The 18,544-nt window shown below is 39.8% G+C and overlaps 1 protein-coding gene across 1 annotated transcript in view; it reads right to left on the bottom strand.

The window, feature by feature from the left end:
- stab1 (stabilin 1) overlaps positions 1–10,820 on the bottom strand; it is a 111,085-nt gene extending 100,265 nt beyond the window's left edge. The window contains exons 1-7 of the mRNA XM_072381442.1: positions 10,296–10,820; positions 5,109–5,236; positions 4,877–4,992; positions 4,259–4,344; positions 3,390–3,459; positions 2,662–2,757; positions 633–746 (exon numbers count right to left, since the gene is read on the bottom strand). Coding sequence (XP_072237543.1) covers positions 633–746; positions 2,662–2,757; positions 3,390–3,459; positions 4,259–4,344; positions 4,877–4,992; positions 5,109–5,236; positions 10,296–10,355 — 670 coding nt within the window. The 5' untranslated portion in view covers positions 10,356–10,820. The remainder of the gene's footprint in view (positions 1–632; positions 747–2,661; positions 2,758–3,389; positions 3,460–4,258; positions 4,345–4,876; positions 4,993–5,108; positions 5,237–10,295) is intronic.
- Between the last annotated feature and the right edge of the window lie 7,724 nt (positions 10,821–18,544).

Here is an 18,544-nt window from a genome sequence, read left to right as displayed (position 1 = left end):
GAGAATCAACCCACGAGAGATCAGAAAACAAGCGTGAAACAGGGTTTGGTTCGGTGTACATTTTAGGACATCCTCAGGATCAGGCTTCAGCGTCATTCCTCAGGTGAAAAGGTGTCACACTCGCACCAAAAGGCTTCATAAAAAGACTTTTCACAATGAACGGCCTCAGAAAAACAAATGTCAGACTCAACGGCTTCAGCTCAAAAGTTCTCATTTAATGATGCAAAATGCAGTTTTGCTACTTATAGCGCCCCCTCAGGGTGGAAGTTCACCAGACTTCTTGGGCCTCTTACAGACTTGGTCATGAGTCGGTGTTATAAGTTTGATGTCAAAAGATCAAATGGTTGCTGAGATATGGCCTCACGTCCTGTTTGGCGTCATCGCCGAATTTGATTGGCTGCTACGGATTTGTCTGTCTGCCAGAGTCTCAGTAAAGCCTTGAACTTTTTACCACTGTCTTCTGACTCCTTTGTACTGCAATTGGGTCCAAAAACCCCCCGTTACTGTTTCACAACAGCTGTAACAACCTCTTAGAAATGAACTCGTGTTAAAAGGTGATCCCAGAGTATTTTCCCCTTTTAAACGAGACAATCTATGTGGAAACAGCTGGAAATAAAAGCAGGTGTGCTTACTTGAGCATTTATTCTGCGGCGTCCTCCTGTATCCTGGCAAACATTCGCACACAGCTTCATCTCCGTCTCCTTTGCAGTACGAGTAGGGGCTGCAGTTACTGCACCTGGAGCTCACTGTTAACACAAACCAACAGCAGCACACCGTAAAACGTCAGTCAGACACCTGCAGCTCATCCAGAACTCAGCTGCTCGAGTCCTCACTGAGACCAAAGAAGTGGAGCACATCAGTCCAGCTGTGAGGTCTTTCCACCGGCTGCCGGTCCATCAGAGGATAGACTTTAAAGTTCTGATGCTGGTCCATCAGAGGATAGACTTTAAAGTTCTGATGCTGGTCCATCAGAGGATAGACTTTAAAGTTCTGATGCCGGTCCATCAGAGGATAGACTTTAAAGTTCTGCTGCCGGTCCATCAGAGGATAGACTTTAAGGTTCTGATGCCGGTCCATCAGAGGATAGACTTTAAAGTTCTGATGCTGCTCCATCAGAGGATAGACTTTAAAGTTCTGATGCTGGTCTATAAAGCTCTGAATGGTCCAAAATACATCAGTGACCTCCTGACCCACTATGAACCTCCCAGACCCCTCAGGTCATCTGGATCCGGTTTTTTATCAGTTCCCAGAGTCAGAACCAGACCTGGAGAAGCTGCATTCAGCTTCTATGCTCCACATGTCTGGAACAAACTCCCAGAAAGCCTCAGATCAGCTGAAACACTCAGTATTTAAGTCCAGGTTGAAGAAACATCTATTTTCAGCTGCTTTTGAATAAGCTTGAGTTTCAAAACGGAATCAAATTTTAACTCCTGATTTTATCTTTCATATATATAATTTTTTCTGATTTATTGTTCTTATTTCTTTCTTTTGCTTAAATTTTAAATCATGCTTTTTATTTCTTCTGTTTTAATGTCTCTGTAAAGCACTTTGAATCACCTTGAATTGTACAAATAATCGCCTTGCCTAGAATAAATCAACACAAAACTGACAGGACATCTTTTATCTTCTTCATCCACGGTGAATTTACAGGGAATTCCTGCTTGGAAAAGTCCATCCAGTTACTGCCCGTTTGATCTTATGAGTTCACAAATTGGTAAAAGGTTATTCTTTGCCTCTCAGAGGCTGAACCAGGGTCCGTGTCAGTTGAGCGCAGCTCATTTAATATCAGAAAATACATTCAGAACAGCCAGATAAAGAAAACATGTTTTCTGTCGACTGTTAAGAGCCATTTTCAGTAGAAATAGAGAACTTTGTGGATCATTTTACACAGTATTATTATTATTTTTGCTTTTAGTGACAGAAATCTGGAAGTAACCTTCGAGATCTAAAGTTTGACAAACAAATTACTGCAATGGACTTTATGTCTGCGTCTCCCAGACTTCTCTCAGTCGCCTTCATCTTGTGCAAAATGCTGCTGCTGCTGCCCGTCTTTAACCAACACTAACAGACCTGTGCACATCACTCCTGTTCTTAACTCCCTTCATTGGCTTCCTGTCCTTTATAGAACTGATTTTAAACTTTTAACGTTTGTTTTTAAAGCTCTTAACGGCCTCACCCCATCGTATTTATCTGAGCTTTTAACTGTAACACTGGCAGAGCTCTGAGGTCAACAAATCAACTTTTGTTGGAAGTGTTCAGGTCAAAATACAAGCCCTGGGGTGCCCCCAGGCTCTGGAATAAGCCCCCCCGAGATGAGTCTTATTTCTGGCCTGGGCCTCTTTAAATCTAAGCTAAAAACCTACTTATTTCAGATGGCTTTTAATACCCAGTAGCATGGTGACACTTTTATCTTATCTTATTCAATTTTGCTGTATTTTATTGTTTTTTACTTATTCTTTTCTTTATTTATTATCTGATGTAAAGCACTTTGGTGCGAAATGTATTGTTGTAAAGGCCTGTATAAATAAATTACATTTACATTTATTTACATTTTATTTCAGCACCGTTCGTATTCTTGGCTTCAGAGGAACCCACGATGAAGACTTTATCACTGAAAATGTTCCAGATTTGGCCTTCCAATGAGGCCACATCATGCCTTACCTTGGTCACAGCGCCTCCCGGTGTACGGCGGCTGACACAAACACTGTCCATCCCCATCTGGACCTTTGTTACACACTCCATGCTCACAGTCACACACTGTCCAGACACAGAAACACAGAACATCGTTTCTCTTGGACTTAAAACTCCAACAAGCAGCTTGTTGAAACACCTTAGGGTGAATCTGCAGCCAACCGAACACATCGCCCAGCTGCCCTTCGGCTTCCTCCATCTGCCTGTGAGCCAGCGTGAAGGAAGCTATGACTGCATAAAAGTATATTTGTTGTCACAAACACCTTCTATGTTCGGCTGGCTGTCAGGCAGGAATCTTAATCTTAATTTCCTAAATGCCAACTGCTCAAATCTGTGCTTGGAGGGACCGAGACGGGAGAAAAAGAAGATAAAGTTTCAATGGCTGTGAAAAACTCAAAAGGACTGTGGTGAGAGTTTTCGGTTTGTCCCTTTTCAGCTACCGTAGAACCCTGGTGGCTGAGGAGAAAGGCATCTCTGGACATGCATTTCTCATTGTAAGCCAATAAAAACAACATTTATTTTCTTAATAATATTCTATTCTACTAAAAACATTGTTCTGATTACTGATACAATTAGAAAAGTGCATTTCTTAAAATAACTGTGACACAATGGAACTTTAAGGACTCCTGCAGGCTTTTTACTGACCTTTTCCCACAAAGAACACTATTAAAAGACATCAGAGGGTATATAAAACCTACCTTTATCACACTTTTTTCCATAGGCATTAGGATCCTTACACTCCTGACAGGCAAAGCCACAGAAACCCTCCTAAAGCGAAAGAGAAAGTTCTTATTTTTACAACCAAAACACATCAAAAATAAAATTATACTAACTGACCCTGGCTAGTATCATTTATAAATACAATATATTGGTATCTGAAAAGTGTTTTCCATACATAACACATAAGAATGATGATCACTTCAAGTAAATCAGGCAATTTGTCAGGCAAATAGAGTCAAACGCCACGATTCAAGTCACTGTCAGCACTGTGGGGGGGTCAGGGAGGTCTGGAGATGAACTCCAGATAGCAAATTCATTTCTAAAACTAGAAAAGGTTTTTCCTGCGAAACAGCAGTGATGATGAGCTGACCGTGCTAAAAAAGCTGAAAATGGTTCAATTTTAGCAGAAAAAACAGTTGCTGAGTTGAAGACAAAAGAAGGAGAAGAAGAAAAGAAGAGGAACGCAAAACCAAAAGTGGAAAATTAAGAAGAAAAATCAGAAACAATGCAGAAATATGTGACAATGCAGCAGAAAGTTAGTTGCTGAAGTTTCAAAAGGCCTGAAAGGTCTTTTTGAAAGGAGCTGGAGCTCGATGAAGGCAGAAAACTGACCCCCCCACAGTGGAAGGAGTGCTAAAAGTGACGTAAATCGTGGCGTTTGACTGTTTTTGCCTGACAAATTGCCTGATTTACTTGAAGTGATCATCATTCTTATGTGTTATGTATGGAAAACACTTTTCAGTAAAAACCTCCACTGACACCAATATATTGTATTTAAAAACACCGGAGTTCCCCTTTAAGTAATGAGCAGTGTCCATTATAAAAACATGAGAAAACCTGAACTGACATCACAGATGCAGGTGCCATTTCCCAGGTCTCCGTCCACACAGACTCCATTGAAGTTACAGGTGTTCCCAGACCAGCTGGGGCAGGCTGCGCAAAAACAAACAGGACAAGAGAGACGTGACCAGCGTGGAAACACATGAGCATTAATCACAGTAAAGATGGAGAAAGCTGGACAAGATCATCCAGGGAAAAGTGGAGATCTGTACGGTACATCACAGCAATCTATAATATAATGAATAATATCCTTTGAAAGAGCTCGAGATCATTATTGGTGTCAGTTAGACCTAAAGTGGCATGTAGATATATATTTTAAATGTGGGTACACCTGCTTAAACAAAGCAACCGACTCCTTTACCACAGCCACAACAGCCAGATGTTTGTGGGAGTTCAGGAGTCGTTTTGTAGAAGATTATAATTCAAACGAGAAAACAACTCTTCCTCCTTTACTGAATAGCTGATATGAAGCATCCTCTTAAAGCATGCAGCGAAGGTCTTCACTGGCAGCAGGTCTATCAACCATTAAAGTAAGAACTTAATGTATTTTCACAGATTTTTTATGTTTGGGTCCAGGTTGGATCCCAGGATGGACCTCAGGGTGGATCCCAAAGGAGTAACTTACGGAGACACAGCGGACCCCAGTGCCCTGAGCAGCACTGTGGATGCATGAAATTCTTCACACAGACATGCTGACATCCCTCCAGCTCCATCTCCCTGCTGCCGATCTGCACCACATAACTGCAGCCAAGACGGAGACAACAAACACAGCACCTCTAATGCAGCATCAAACAGGAGACCACATTCATGAGTCTAAATCTAATGTCTGTGCAGGTGCTTTCTGTGTAAAAAGGTACCTGCAGTTGATGGTGTTGACCTTTGAGAAGCCGTGTGGACAGCTAGCTGTGATGGTGGCGGCGCAGGAGGTGCAGTCGGTGTGAATATCCACCCTCTGTGCGATATCACAGCGACCGGGAGGAGCGATCTGAGGGAGCAAAGAAGCTGTGTGACTGAGCTCACGTTTTATACACAAAGGTATTTAATAAAGGGCTTAAATCAAGCTAAGAGAGAAGAAATTTACAACAAAATCATACAAGAAAACAGATGAAAGTGTCTGCAAGTGTAAAACAGAAATAAATCTGATATAAATTCATTTCAAGCAGCAGAAAGAGAACTAAGCTAAGCTAAGCTATTAATTAGCTTAGCATCAAACTGCCTGCAGGTGGTGCAAACCTGAGACAAAGCACCTCATCACTCCCTGGTTGGGTTTAGGTTGGAATATCATTGGATTAGGGTTGAAAATACTGAGTAAGGGTTCATTATGAATGAGCTGAGGTTGGTTAAACCTCCACAGAGGATCGGCTCCTGCAGAACAAATCAACTGGAGGTGGTGGAAGAGTTACTCGTCTTCCTCTCCTCCCAACCAGCCTCAGTTTGCAGCACACGTGATACTTGATGCAACTTCATGCACCTGGACGGCCATTTTGTTTTCCTTCCTTTTTTAATTCTCCTGTTTTGTTAGATCAGGGAGGTAAGTGATTGTTTTGTAAATGTAATTTCCTTTAAGAAAGGGCACAGAAGGGTTAAACATGATGGTCAGGACCAGTAGAGCGATATATTCTTTGAGTTTGATTTTTAGTTGTTATTGTTTAATGAACAAATGATTTACATGGTGATTTGGGGAGGCAGAAAGTCTCTTTTTGCTAAAACAGTTTCACTCAAAAACTATGATATTACTGTACTTTCTATGGTCCAAAAGGATTATAAAGCTTCATCTACCTTTCAAAGGTGTTACATTCCTACATTTTAAACCACAAACATGTTATAATGGGTTCAAAATAACTTGAACGGTGGCATTACAGCGTGGACTGTCACACAGAGACCCATTAGCCATATCCATCCAACCTAATACTGTCCAATGACTTCCCACTTCACAGTCTTACGTGGCGAGTTAAAGCGGCGGGCGTCGATGACATCATAAGCCCCCGATAGCAGCCAATAACAACAACACAGCAGCTATGAGCTAACAGAGCTATAGCACACGTTCATTCATTCATTCTTCTTAAAGTATTGGTGAAATAAAGACAGATAATGCCTTATTTAGAGGCTGCATCCTCTAAGCCCCGTTCTCTCCGTTATATGGATCTCCAGTTATCTAAATATCTTCTGAAGGACGCCGGCTTTCACCAAACTGTTCTCAGTGAGCAGATGAACGTATTTCATGCCAGAAATAAGGTTTAAAAATACCAGAGTTCCCCTTTAAGGTAAGGGCATAAAAAACATACACGATCAGGGCTGGATATCAATAAATACACGATTTGGACTCTTCCAACTCTTCTGTGAGACTGGGCTGGTAACTGAGAGTAAGAATATAATCATTAAATCTGTAAATTATGGATGCTCCATCTGGTGTCTGTATGAAAAAGGTCAGATTATGTCAGATTATGGAGCATCAGAGTTGTTCAAACAGCTGATTCAGTTTGAAGAAATTCATCTTTTTCTACGAGTCGAGATCAGATTTGCCTTAAATTTTTTTTAATCTCAATGATATTGTCAATATCACAAGCTGATTTTTCTGTTTTCTTGAGATAAAAAGCAGATTTTCCTGTGATAACAAGTGAGAAATCGGTCTTTTGTTTCCTTGAGATCACGACATAAAGAACTTCACTTATGAGAACTTTTGCTTTGGTTCTCGAGATGATTATGCTGAGCTCGAAATGAGCGGGAACTATGTTAACATCTAAAGTCATTGTTCAATTATTGTGTTCAACACTGTTGGAAAGATCTCTAACGCTGAATTGGGGCATGTGGGGGTCGATGAAAGTTTAACCAACTCTCCTTCAACTCTCCTGTTGTTTCCAGCTCCAATTGTTTGTGGTAAAGGGAAAGAAATCTGTCTTATCTATAATGATATAATTAACCTGTTACCATTAAAAAGTAATTTCATAACGACATTAAAAGCTTCCCTACAGCTTGTTATATTAAGTTTATCCCAGATATAAGTGATGATATGAGGCTGAATCTATTTTAGTTTGACTTTTTTCTGTGGTGGACTGAATCGTCTCATCCTCTGTCCCTGGACGCTCTGAGCACTTTCATTTTCACACATATGTTGTCACGGTTTGCAGATGGAGGATTCTCACAGGTGGGAGGCGGGTGGATAACGAACTGAAGAATATTTGATCAAACTCATGAAAACAAACAGAAACAAAATCCAAGAACAAAGAAGAAGCTAAACTTGATTTGGCACAAAGGAGTGAATCGCAAAGACTGATAATAACAACAAATTGAATGGAAACCGGAAATGAAAGGGGATAAACTCTTTGGGGAATTATGTTACGTTTGTGTTCATGTTTCTGTATTTATCAGACGTTTTTATCCAAAGCGACTTACAAATGAAGATATAACAGCTATATAAAAAGCTAACAATAAGCTAACAATAAGCTAACAATAAGCTAACAATAAGCTAACAATAAGCTACATAGAAGGAACCCAGGAGTCCGACTCTGTCAGAGGGGACAGAGCAGAGATAGGGTGCAGGCATAGAAGGAAGTGCAGAAAGAAGAATTAAATAAATAATAAAGAATAATAAAGAAGAGAAATAATAAAGAATTAGAATTAAAGATAAATGCAAGGCAGGTGTGCGGCGATCAGTGACATGAAGTCGGATTAAACGGGATCATAAAGGAACTTAAAGTAAGGCTAAAACACACAGAAGCAGCAGCTTTACAAAAGAAAGACTAAACCAAGCCAGAAGGTCCTGAAAACAAAGGAAACAAGTCGTAAAGAAGACGACGTCACACCACACGGGAACCCAAAGAATAAGATTTACTTTGACGCTGAGCAGAAGTAAAGCAAAGCCAGGCAACAGATTCAAAAGGGAAGAAGATTTTAAAACCACTCAGGAAGTGAACATAAGACCAAACCATGACATTAGTCACGAATAAAACCAGAAACTGCGTAAAATGGCATCAGAACTAAACACGGATCCAAACACAACACAGATGGACACAGTGGGCTGAAGGGTAACTGGACGGGATTCATTTAAACGAAAGCCACAGCAAGGCCGGAAAACCACGAAGCTAAACTGTGAGAAAAGAAAAACCTAAGAAATAATAAAACCCGACAGGAACTACAACCATGGATGAAAAAGGTGGGGATCTGACGATGACTGAGGGAAAACAGGGAGCTCAAACACTGCGGGAAAGTGATGGTGAGAGGATTGAACAGGTGAACGATGACCAGAACATGGAAGCAATGACCGAGAATGACTAAACCGAGACAAGTAAATGAGTCTAAACTAAAGACTAAACTCCTGAAACTAATAACTGAAGAACAAATGGACCCAGAAACACATGAAAAACAAAACCATGAACCCACAAACCCAAACAGGCCACCTGCAGACGATGCTGTACTTTTGGTAGTTCCTGCTCGTGACGACAGTTTTACAGATGTTTTGGTGGAACATGCAACATGTTTTTAACCCTTTTTTACACTTTTCTACTTCCCTCACACTCAATATTTCTTACTTTTCCACTGCGCTCTCACCCACAAAGGGTTCGGGTGAGATTAAAAGTACATAATTGGGGTTAGAATTAATATTTAGGCCTTCAGACGCAGCCAAGCAGAGGATAAAAACCTTGGAATAAATCACCATTTCACAACTTACAACCACAGCTAACATGTGGACAAACGTACCTGGACTACAAGAACCTTCATGATCCCAAAACACAACAAAACCAAATACACACCTGGTTCTCAGAGGTTTTCTCACACAAACACAATCAAGTGTGTGAGAAACAGAAAAACAACTCTTCATGAAACACAGAAACAAATCAGAATAGAAAAGTTCTACACATAAAAATATCCACAAATCATTTGTCATCATCATGATTTTGCTGCTTCAGCAGTTATTATCACAGCATAAGCTTTGAAACTGCAGATTCACTTTAGTTCGGGACAGGACAGGTAGGCAGGAATCAGAGTGCATTCTGGGAAATGTAGTATCCAGTCTATGTGCTGTTTGAGCCTTATTAGAAACAAAATAATCAGTTGATTTCACCCTCTGTTTCTTTCATTTAAAGTCTGACATCATCATTGGTTTATTGGTGGTAATTTCTGACAGTTAATCTGATCAACTGTTTGATTGATGGACAGAAACTCGCCACCTTCTGCAGCTCAAAGTTTAGGCTCACTCTCAAACCTTTGTGTTATTCACATAATGCTGCAGAAACCGGCTGATATATTGATATTATATATTATATATTGATTAAATACCTTTTGGAATTCTCATCATCTTGAGTTGGACTGAATTAAAGGTAATTAAGAAATATTAGCATGATGATTAATAGAGCCGCTGCTTAATATTGTGTCATTACAATAAGTCAGATTATTGTCCAGGTCTCCGGTTAATTCCTAAACTTCCTAGAATTAGACAACACTTGATGATTCAAAACTGTTTAAGTGTTATTTGCTTTACTTTCATGGTTTTGTCAGAGATGCTCTATTCTGCTAATCCACGCTAGTCATTCATTCAACAGAAATGACTTTAAATTCCCTGGAATGAGCACAAATGCCCTGTAAACATGACTAATTCTGTAGTAAAAGATATAGAAAGAAATAAATAAAAGAAAAAAAAAATAAAGAAATATTAACATGATGATTAAAACAGTGCCCAAATGGAGCTGTTGCTTAATATTGTGTCATTACATGAGTTTAATCCAGTAAAGTCAGATTATTGTCCAGGCCTCCAGTTAATTCCTAAACTTCCTGGAAACACTTGATGATTCAAAACTGTTTAAGTGTTATTTGCTTTACTTTCATGGTTTTGTCAGAGATGCTCTTATTCTGCTAATCCACGCTCGTCATTCATTCAACAGAAATGACTTTAAATTCCCTGGAATGAGCACAAATGCCCTGTAAACATTACTAATTCTGTAGTAAAAGAGCCGAAGAGTAAAGACATGTAACAATATGTCAGAAAGTGAAGCAAAGATCAGCAGGTGATGCATGATGTCAGCGTGATGGAATTGGATGGGTGTTACCTGTTCCTGCAGAGAGGTTTGCAGGCAGAGCTCCAGCAGCAGAGGCAGAAGCAGCAGCATGGCTCAGTGTCTCACATCCAGAGAGAAAAACAAACTTTGTGTCCTCCTCAGTGGTGAAAAGAATCGGTGGGAAATATCCAGAAAACGTCCACGCTGTCAGTCTATCTCAGTTTTCTTCTCCCATGAGAAGTCTGAACCTCAAATTCAACTTTTACAACCAACTACAGGAAAAAACACACAGATAACATCATCCTCTGAGGAGGAAAAACAAAACAATGGTCAACCATTCCAGCAGTGGTAGCTGTCAGAAAACTGAGAGCAACCTGCTGCTTATGGATGCAAAAACTAAAGCAGCCTCTTATAAGCAACAACAGGGAGGATCCAGGCATCTGCAGTGTTATCAGCGGTATTCTTGGCTCGCTATGAGCCTGATATGTGTGGCAATAACCAACAAATTACAGCCAACAAGTTAACGCTCAGTTCAGCGTCCAGCGAGGCAGCCGCCGAGCATGGAGGAACTGCTGCTGGTTTTTCCTCTCTTATCTGGGAAGAGAAAGAAAGAAAAAAAAAGGAAACTGGTACCTCCCAGCAGGGGTCATCTCCTCCTACTTTTTACCCAGCAGAGGTACAGCTGTTCAGGGGAAGTAATACTGGTTTTAGTCACGAAGTTTTGCAGAATCAAGACACACAAGGAAACAGGAGCCGAGAAACGTCGCACAAAATGACAAAAGCACTTCACTGCACTTGTATTTGAACACAAATCTTATTACTTTAAATTCTTTAGGGATATTAAAAAAAACACTCGAGTGAAACATTAAAGAGGATGTGGTTGAAAAGAGCTGTTAAGCAAGATGTTTGGGAACCAGAATTCAAGAGAAGCACATGAGAATATACAGAAAATCTGTGTGAAAATCAGTGAAAATAAGTCACTTTTGTGCTTTGTTTTATTTGAACCATTTATTTACTCACCTCAGTTTTTTATGTCGTCTTTGTCATTCTGACTCTTTTAATTCCTTGTGTGGAGTTTTGTCCGTCTGGATCCTCAGCTGCTGAAGATTTATCTTATTTTAGTCACACTATCATGGGAGAAACCTTGTGTTTTACACCGATTACTTCTTCAGTTCCTCTGTTTTTCAGTCGCCTTTCACTTTTCCACCGGACAAATACAACCTTCAGCTTAAACTTTGTGTATTTTTGTTCATATAAACTCCTTTTCTGTTAACTTTTTCTCTTTAAGTGCACGTTTTATTTGGGACCGGCCTCGTCTTTCTTGAGCCTCTGACACATTTGATGAGGATGATCTAAACAGAACAAACACACTGACATAGAGTTAAGCTTTTAATAACTTATACTACGACTATGTAACTGTACTAGAAGGTGATTTTAGAATAAAGAGACAAAGATTGTGCGAAATCCTCTCTTCTTAACAGGAAGTTTAGGGCGGATTTCCCCTTCTGGTTGTTCCACTGCAGCATTGAGATTTGGACGGATTTCCTCGTCAGCTGACACAACTTGTCGTCTGCTTCTCAGAACAAATAGTAACAAATGTGAAAGCCGAGTTTCTTTCCTGTTTTAACTCCGATGGACTTGATGAGCAGACACGGAGAGTCTGGATCTGACCACAGAGAGGGTTAAAGGTCAAACTGCAACCAGGCAGAACAATAGCAGGAAGCAGGTGGAAACTAAGCCACCACAGTAGGCTCAGGTCTACTGAACCCTTAGAATCAGATTTTATTCTGATATATGTCCACATACATTTGGGAAGACTTCCTCAGGCAGAGCGGGACACGTTTTAAGATTTCCACTCATTTCTGAGGTCAAATAAAGATGGAAGTTCAACATGCTGAGTACCTTTTCCTTATCTGGTTGACCCCAGAAACCAAGCTAACACGACATGCTGCTGGAACAATGGTTATCAGATGTGTGAGTCACCCACATGCTCGTGAAATTATTCCAGAGTGGCGCCGCATCCGGATACCTTTTTCTACATCACGGCCTCCACTTTTCCACGTCTCTCCAGTGTTCGTTTGACCACAAATACTTGCAAGGAGAAGATGGTGACGGGTGCAAATCCAGTAACTTTAATGGTTAGAGGACAATGTTTTCACAGGTTCTGCACCTACTTTGTGAATGACTACAGTTAAGAGTTAAAAGTAAACGATTGATATGTTAAATCACACGGTTAAACTCATGGAAATCTACATGGTTACAGCTTCCACGGTTTACCTTTCATGGGTGGTGGTTAATGTCACCTGAAAGCTCCTCCAAGCTGCTGAGACCCAGAAGAAAAAGCATTTATTTTTGATAATTCAATTATTTCGGCTCTAAGAAACACATTAAAGGATTTTCACTTTCGATAATGTAATTTATTTGGTTTTAATCCCTGCAGTGGACACTGGGTCTTGCTTGATTGATAATGGTGAAAATCTCATATTCATCTTAATTCTGTTAGAATTTCACCTCCATTTCCGTGTTTTTAAGGGAATCTCGACAGATACCAACCACCTTTACGTTTATGTGCGTTTTTCATGAATAAATCCCATTTATTTACTATTCAAACAATTTTTATTTGTAAATTGGATCATAATTACTCCAAATTTTACACGTATGTGGTTAAAGGAGAGACTGACAGAAAAATAGATGAATCTTTTATGAGTTAGCAAAGTTATGTGCACATTTTAGCCCAGTTACAGTTCAGCCGGGCCAGTTAAATGGACCATCATCCTTGTCCCAGTGTACATGCATGGGAGGGGAATCAAATTATAAAATGAAGTATGTTCGATGGTGCAATGCTATGAACTTTGTGAGTAAATGTTCCAGACATCCAGCTGCCTCTTAAGTTACTTTAAAGAGGAACTCCGGTATTTTTAAACCTGGACCTTATTTCTGGCATGAAACACGTTCATCTCCTCACTGAGAACAGTTTGGTGAAAGTCGGCGTCCTTCAGAAGATATTTAGATAACTGGAGATCCATATAACGGAGTGAACGGGGCTTACAGGATGCAGCCTCTAAATAAGGCATTATCTGTCTTTATTTCACCAATACTTTAAGAAGAATGAATGAATGAACGTGTGCTATAGCTCTGTTAGCTCAGAGCTGCTGTTATGTGGCTACTTGCAGCTATAGGAGAGCTAACGGAGGGATTTCTACACAGGCACTCTACTGGGACCACTTCATCCACCAAACTGTTCTCGGTGAGTAGATGAACGTATTTCATGCCAGAAATAAGGTTTAAAAATACCGGAGTTCCCCTTTTATCCAACTGTCCTTTAATAGTGATTCTGTCAGATTCTGTGGTTATAAAATCAGGATTTTATTAGAGCAGAGCGACAGTCTGGAAACGCTTTCAGTGAGCCGACTCGTAGTCTTAATGGGCTGATTTTAAGTCCCAGTTTCTGAAAACCTGTGAATGAGAGCAGCTTTATTGGGAATTCAGCTGGATCAATAAACACTTTACTGTTTTTATAAAAATGATGCAAAAAGATGGAACTTTGGAGCCCAAACAGAGGATTTAGGCCCATTTGAGTCTAGTTGAGTGAAGACATTCAGGAGGGATTCAAACCCAAGCTCTATGATTTATTATCACGTTTACGTACATTTTAAAAGTCCAGTTTTGGTTGAACTTTCCAGATAATGTTTTTTCTTTTCTTTTTTGTTTCATGTAAAGATGCTTATGTATTTATATTTTTTTAAAGGGCAAGTCTGCAACATATGTTCCTCCCTATGAAATGATCCGGTATATAATCAGGTTTTCTGTTTGCAGAGTCACTCGTACAGTTGCTTTTCTTTTATATCAGTCTGGATCCATACTTTGTTCCTGATTTCTATCGGAGCTTGATTTCCTGATTTATTTCTTTTAATTTACCTTGATTTGCTTATGATGTGGTCTCAGTTTCCAATATTATGTGGATTAATAAACACGTTATTGTTTTTATAAAATGATGCAAAAAGATGGAACTTTGGAGCCCGAACAGAGGATTTAGGCCCATTTGAGTCTAGTTGAGTGAAGACATTCAGGAGGGATTCAAACCCAAGCTCTATAATCTATTATCATGTTTACGTACATTTTAAAAGTCCAGTTTTGGTTGAACTTTTCATGTAAAGATGCTTATGTATTTATATTTTTCTTTTTTGCTTTTCTTTTATATCAGTCTGGATCCATACTTTGTTCCTGATTTCTATCGGAGCTTGATTTCCTGATTTATTTCTTTTAATTTACCTTGATTTGCTTATGTTACGGTCTCAGTTTCCAATACTTTTCTCTGGAAATAATTGTTAGGATTACGGAGTTAAACTTGTCTTAATGTCCTTCCTTCCTTGGATGGATTGAATGAATTTCCTCATCATGTCACAAACTAAACATATTATTTAAACTAAATGCTAATTAATTTACTGCTAAAAGATAAAGCCTTCTTTTCATGTGCACCAACGACAGACTGGTGATGTTTTAAAAAATACGTACCTTTGACATTTTTGTAGATTTTCTCAGTTTCTGGTCATTTATGGCATGCTCAGCAGAACCTGTGTGTGCTGCACCAGCCTGGCTGTGGTATTCTGTCCTTATCTTTTTAGTCTCTTCAGATTTCCTGGTAAAACAGACATTTCAGAACACCGAGTACTGCACGGTGACTTCCACAAACACACACAGTAAGTGGCTGCTGACGCCAGGAAAAGTGAGGAAAACCGGGCCAGGGCCTGAAGTCGTCTCCCAGCCTATGACCGTCAGGACCTGGACAAAAGTCTTCGATCAGCACAGCGAGCCTGAACTCAGGAAATAATACAGAAAAGCAAAGCAATAAAAGATGAGAAGGAAGGACAGGATTTACTGCACACATCATCACTCACTGCTGACTCTGGTGTGTTTTACATAAACATCAATCAGGATCTCAGAAAGAGACCGGCTTGTGTCCCAGTCACTGTATCTACCTCAGCAAATGAGCTTTAATCAGCTCAGTGAGCAGGAAAACTACCCACCAGACAAGAAAAGCCATGAAAGATACAAAGGAAGTGAGAATGGATTCTCTATCAGTGTCAGGTCCATCTGGCATCTTTCACTTGTAGCTGTTTATCAGAGATTAAATGGGACCAGAACATCATCAGCCTGGTGTTTTAAAGCTACTGTCTTTTAAAAGAAAGATGGAACAGGCAGGAACAACCCGTTTCATTCGATTTTTGTATATTCTATATAACTGAGTTTAGCGTCACCACTCAGATATTATTAAGCAAATGGGTGTTTAACCTTAACTAATGCATTTAGTAACTTCTCATTCCTTAAACGACCACATTGTGGAACTTAGTGGGACTTAAGGCAGTGTTTAACAGTAGAGCAGGAAGTAAAGCACTTAAATGTGCTGCGTTGGGACTAAACAGCAAAGTCTTCTTCCTCCGCTCTAAAAATGTTAAACAAAACAGCTCAATGTTGATGTTTTTTGTGTGTAATGAGACATATCATGAGTAAAGTCCGATCTCCAGTGCGATGCCTGAAGATTTCTGCGTTAAATCAGCACAGCACTGAAGTCTCAAAAAGATAAGATCAGACAGACACGGTTCTCTGTTAGCAAACATTTAAGGTCATGTAGCTGATAGCTACATGCTAGCCGACAGCTACATGCAAGCTACTGAAAACTGCTACAGACAAGCTAGCTATCCAAACCATTTGGTGTAGGTTTAATCTAACAACCTTTTGCCTTAATTGTTTGGCAAGTTATGGAGAAATTTATTTTTTGATGATTTGGTTCACTGCTCAGTTAGCTGCTAAACTGAGATTCAAACACTGGTTAGCTGATTAGCATTTGGGTTAGCTAAAGTGATCCTTCTGTTAAGCACCTAGCAAATATACTTGTTAGTTATGTTTGAGTACAGTTTAGCAGTATAAATTAATTGGTTTAGTTTAATTGAAACAGATAGTCCAACCAGATAAGCTATTAGTTACAACAGTTGGTTTAATTTAGTTAAGTAGCTAATGTAACTAAAACAACCAAAGCATACAGTATGTGATTCAGTAGATTTTTGTTCTTTTGAAGCTTTTAAATGAAAAATAATGAATGTATTAATTTATCTATTCATCTTTTTTATTTTAAGTAGTTATCAGTCAGCTTTACCAGCAATCTGGGTAAGCCAAATCCTACAATGCAAATTTTCTGAAAATACTAAATGTTAAATTCAGTCGTTGGGAGAAGAACAACCTGTTGAGCAGATGTAATTCTCCTGAGCAGTTAAGAAAAAAATGCCATGTCATCACAGTCATTGTTCCTAAAATCCTGTTTGGTTCCAAACTCTCTCTGTGACCAAATTTTACACAACTGAATCATGAGCTTATCTACAGATATTCGTTCACATAAAAGCTGCTTTGAACTGACATTCTTTCCCTTCGAGCAGTTGACCTACTGGAACCATCTCAAAGCCAATTGGGGGTCAGATGTCCAGTTTTGCTGATCAGGCACTTCCTGGTACAGTATCTCTGCTCGCAGCCTGTTAAAGTGTCCCTAAAAAAGGAAATAAGCTAAACTTCATGATGAGCAGGGCTGGCAGACAGGAAAAAGGGGAAGCTGAATGGGTTGAACAGTGGTTTTTGTTTTGTGCTTCTGAACCAGCAAGTCATCAAAACTTTGCTGACCAAGAGATTTACTGCTGATGGGAGCCATTAAGTTACTTCATAAAGCTGTTTACTTACATTTTGTGCTTTCTAACCTGACATTTACAAGGTATTAAATGTGTTTTCAGTTAAGTTAAGTTAAAAAAATAAAGGCTTTCATTCCATACTACACAAGACAGTGTGAATCCTGTTTTAAAGCCCTTTCTATGAGGTCACAAAAGGTGCATTCGGACAGAGACCTTATAAGAACTCGAATTTAGTTCTAAGAACTCGAATTTAGTTCTAAGAACTCCAATTTAGTTCTAAGAACTCCAATTTAGTTCTAAGACCTGTCCTTCCCCAGGGGAACCATTTCATTTTGCATTCACATGAGTCGGGGACCTCGACAGGGACTGATGTGACGCAGCCGTCTGCGACAGACGTGTTACTTTAGCGCCACTCAGCAACAAAACAGAACCCGGGAAAAGTAAGGAGAGAAGAAAACAACAGCACCAAGAAGCTAACACGGAGAGCGAGGAGGCCACCGTGTTTATGGTCTGCATGGCGGTGATATTAATCATGGACGATCACATCAGGCGTCTAAGATGGAGGCTGGAAGAGCGCACAGCGAGAGTCAGGAGACGGAGAATCCAGCAGCGGGCGATACTTCTTCCTTTCATGGAGGAAAGAAGGAGAGCAGAGCGCCGCAGACAAAGGAGACTAAGTTTAACTTATTAAACAGGCGCCGGTTGGGTCCGTGTCGTATGAGTAAACATTTCAGACAAGGGGCGGAGCTACCAGCCACCAAACACCTCCGTCATGTTCCTGTGGAACCCAGAAAAGACCCTGAAGGAGCTAAAATGGTTCCAGGAACTGAGGGCCGTGGTCCCTAGTTCCTGTATGTCCGAATGCACGAAACTATTCCCGATTCCTGAAAAGGTTCCAGGAACTGCAAAAGGTTCCTACAGTGGGAATGCGCCTAAAATCTGCATTAAGTGCCAAAAAATAAAATTTCTGTATGCTTTACAGTAGGCCAGTTGACCCTTAATAAGGATTAACATGATTTAGGAAATGTTACTGCTGCAAATGATCGTCTTCACTTGATCTGCAACAACTGTTATGCAAGTTTCCTCAAGTCTCAGAAGGCAAATCACACCCAGTCCCAGAAGACTCAGCTGTGGTTTCCTAATGGTGCCTTTCAAACAGGCGAGTTCTGCCCATATTTCCGCCAGTTTGATGTGGATCCGTCTCATTACCAAGACACTTGGTAACAGGAAACAACTCTTTGGTCCTGTATACTTTTAATTCTGTCTTGCTAAGAGAAGTTGTAAGAGTTCTCATGGTGGAAACATCCCATCAGTTGACTGGTTGAGATACAGTCGTTTCTTTCAGTGTGGATAAATCTATAGTTAGACTCTAACCGATGTAATTTACTATCTGCTATCAAACCGAAGCCGAAGTCAAATTTATTTGTAGCACATTTCATGTACAAAACAATTCAAAGTGCTTTATATAAAGTAAAAACATTGCAGCAGGGAGCAGAAAATGCATTAAAAATATGTAAAAGAATATAAATAGAAAGAAATAAAATAATTAAAATGAATAAAAACAAGCAACAGTCTGGATAAGTTAAAAGATATCGTGCAGCTTTCATGCATCTGGATTTAAAAATG

This window comes from Leuresthes tenuis, unplaced genomic scaffold, assembly GCF_036924035.1.
Source record: "Leuresthes tenuis unplaced genomic scaffold, fLeuTen1.0.hap1 SCAF_3, whole genome shotgun sequence".
NCBI lineage: Eukaryota > Metazoa > Chordata > Actinopteri > Atheriniformes > Atherinopsidae > Leuresthes > Leuresthes tenuis.
This window is presented reverse-complemented; position numbering and strand designations above follow the sequence as displayed.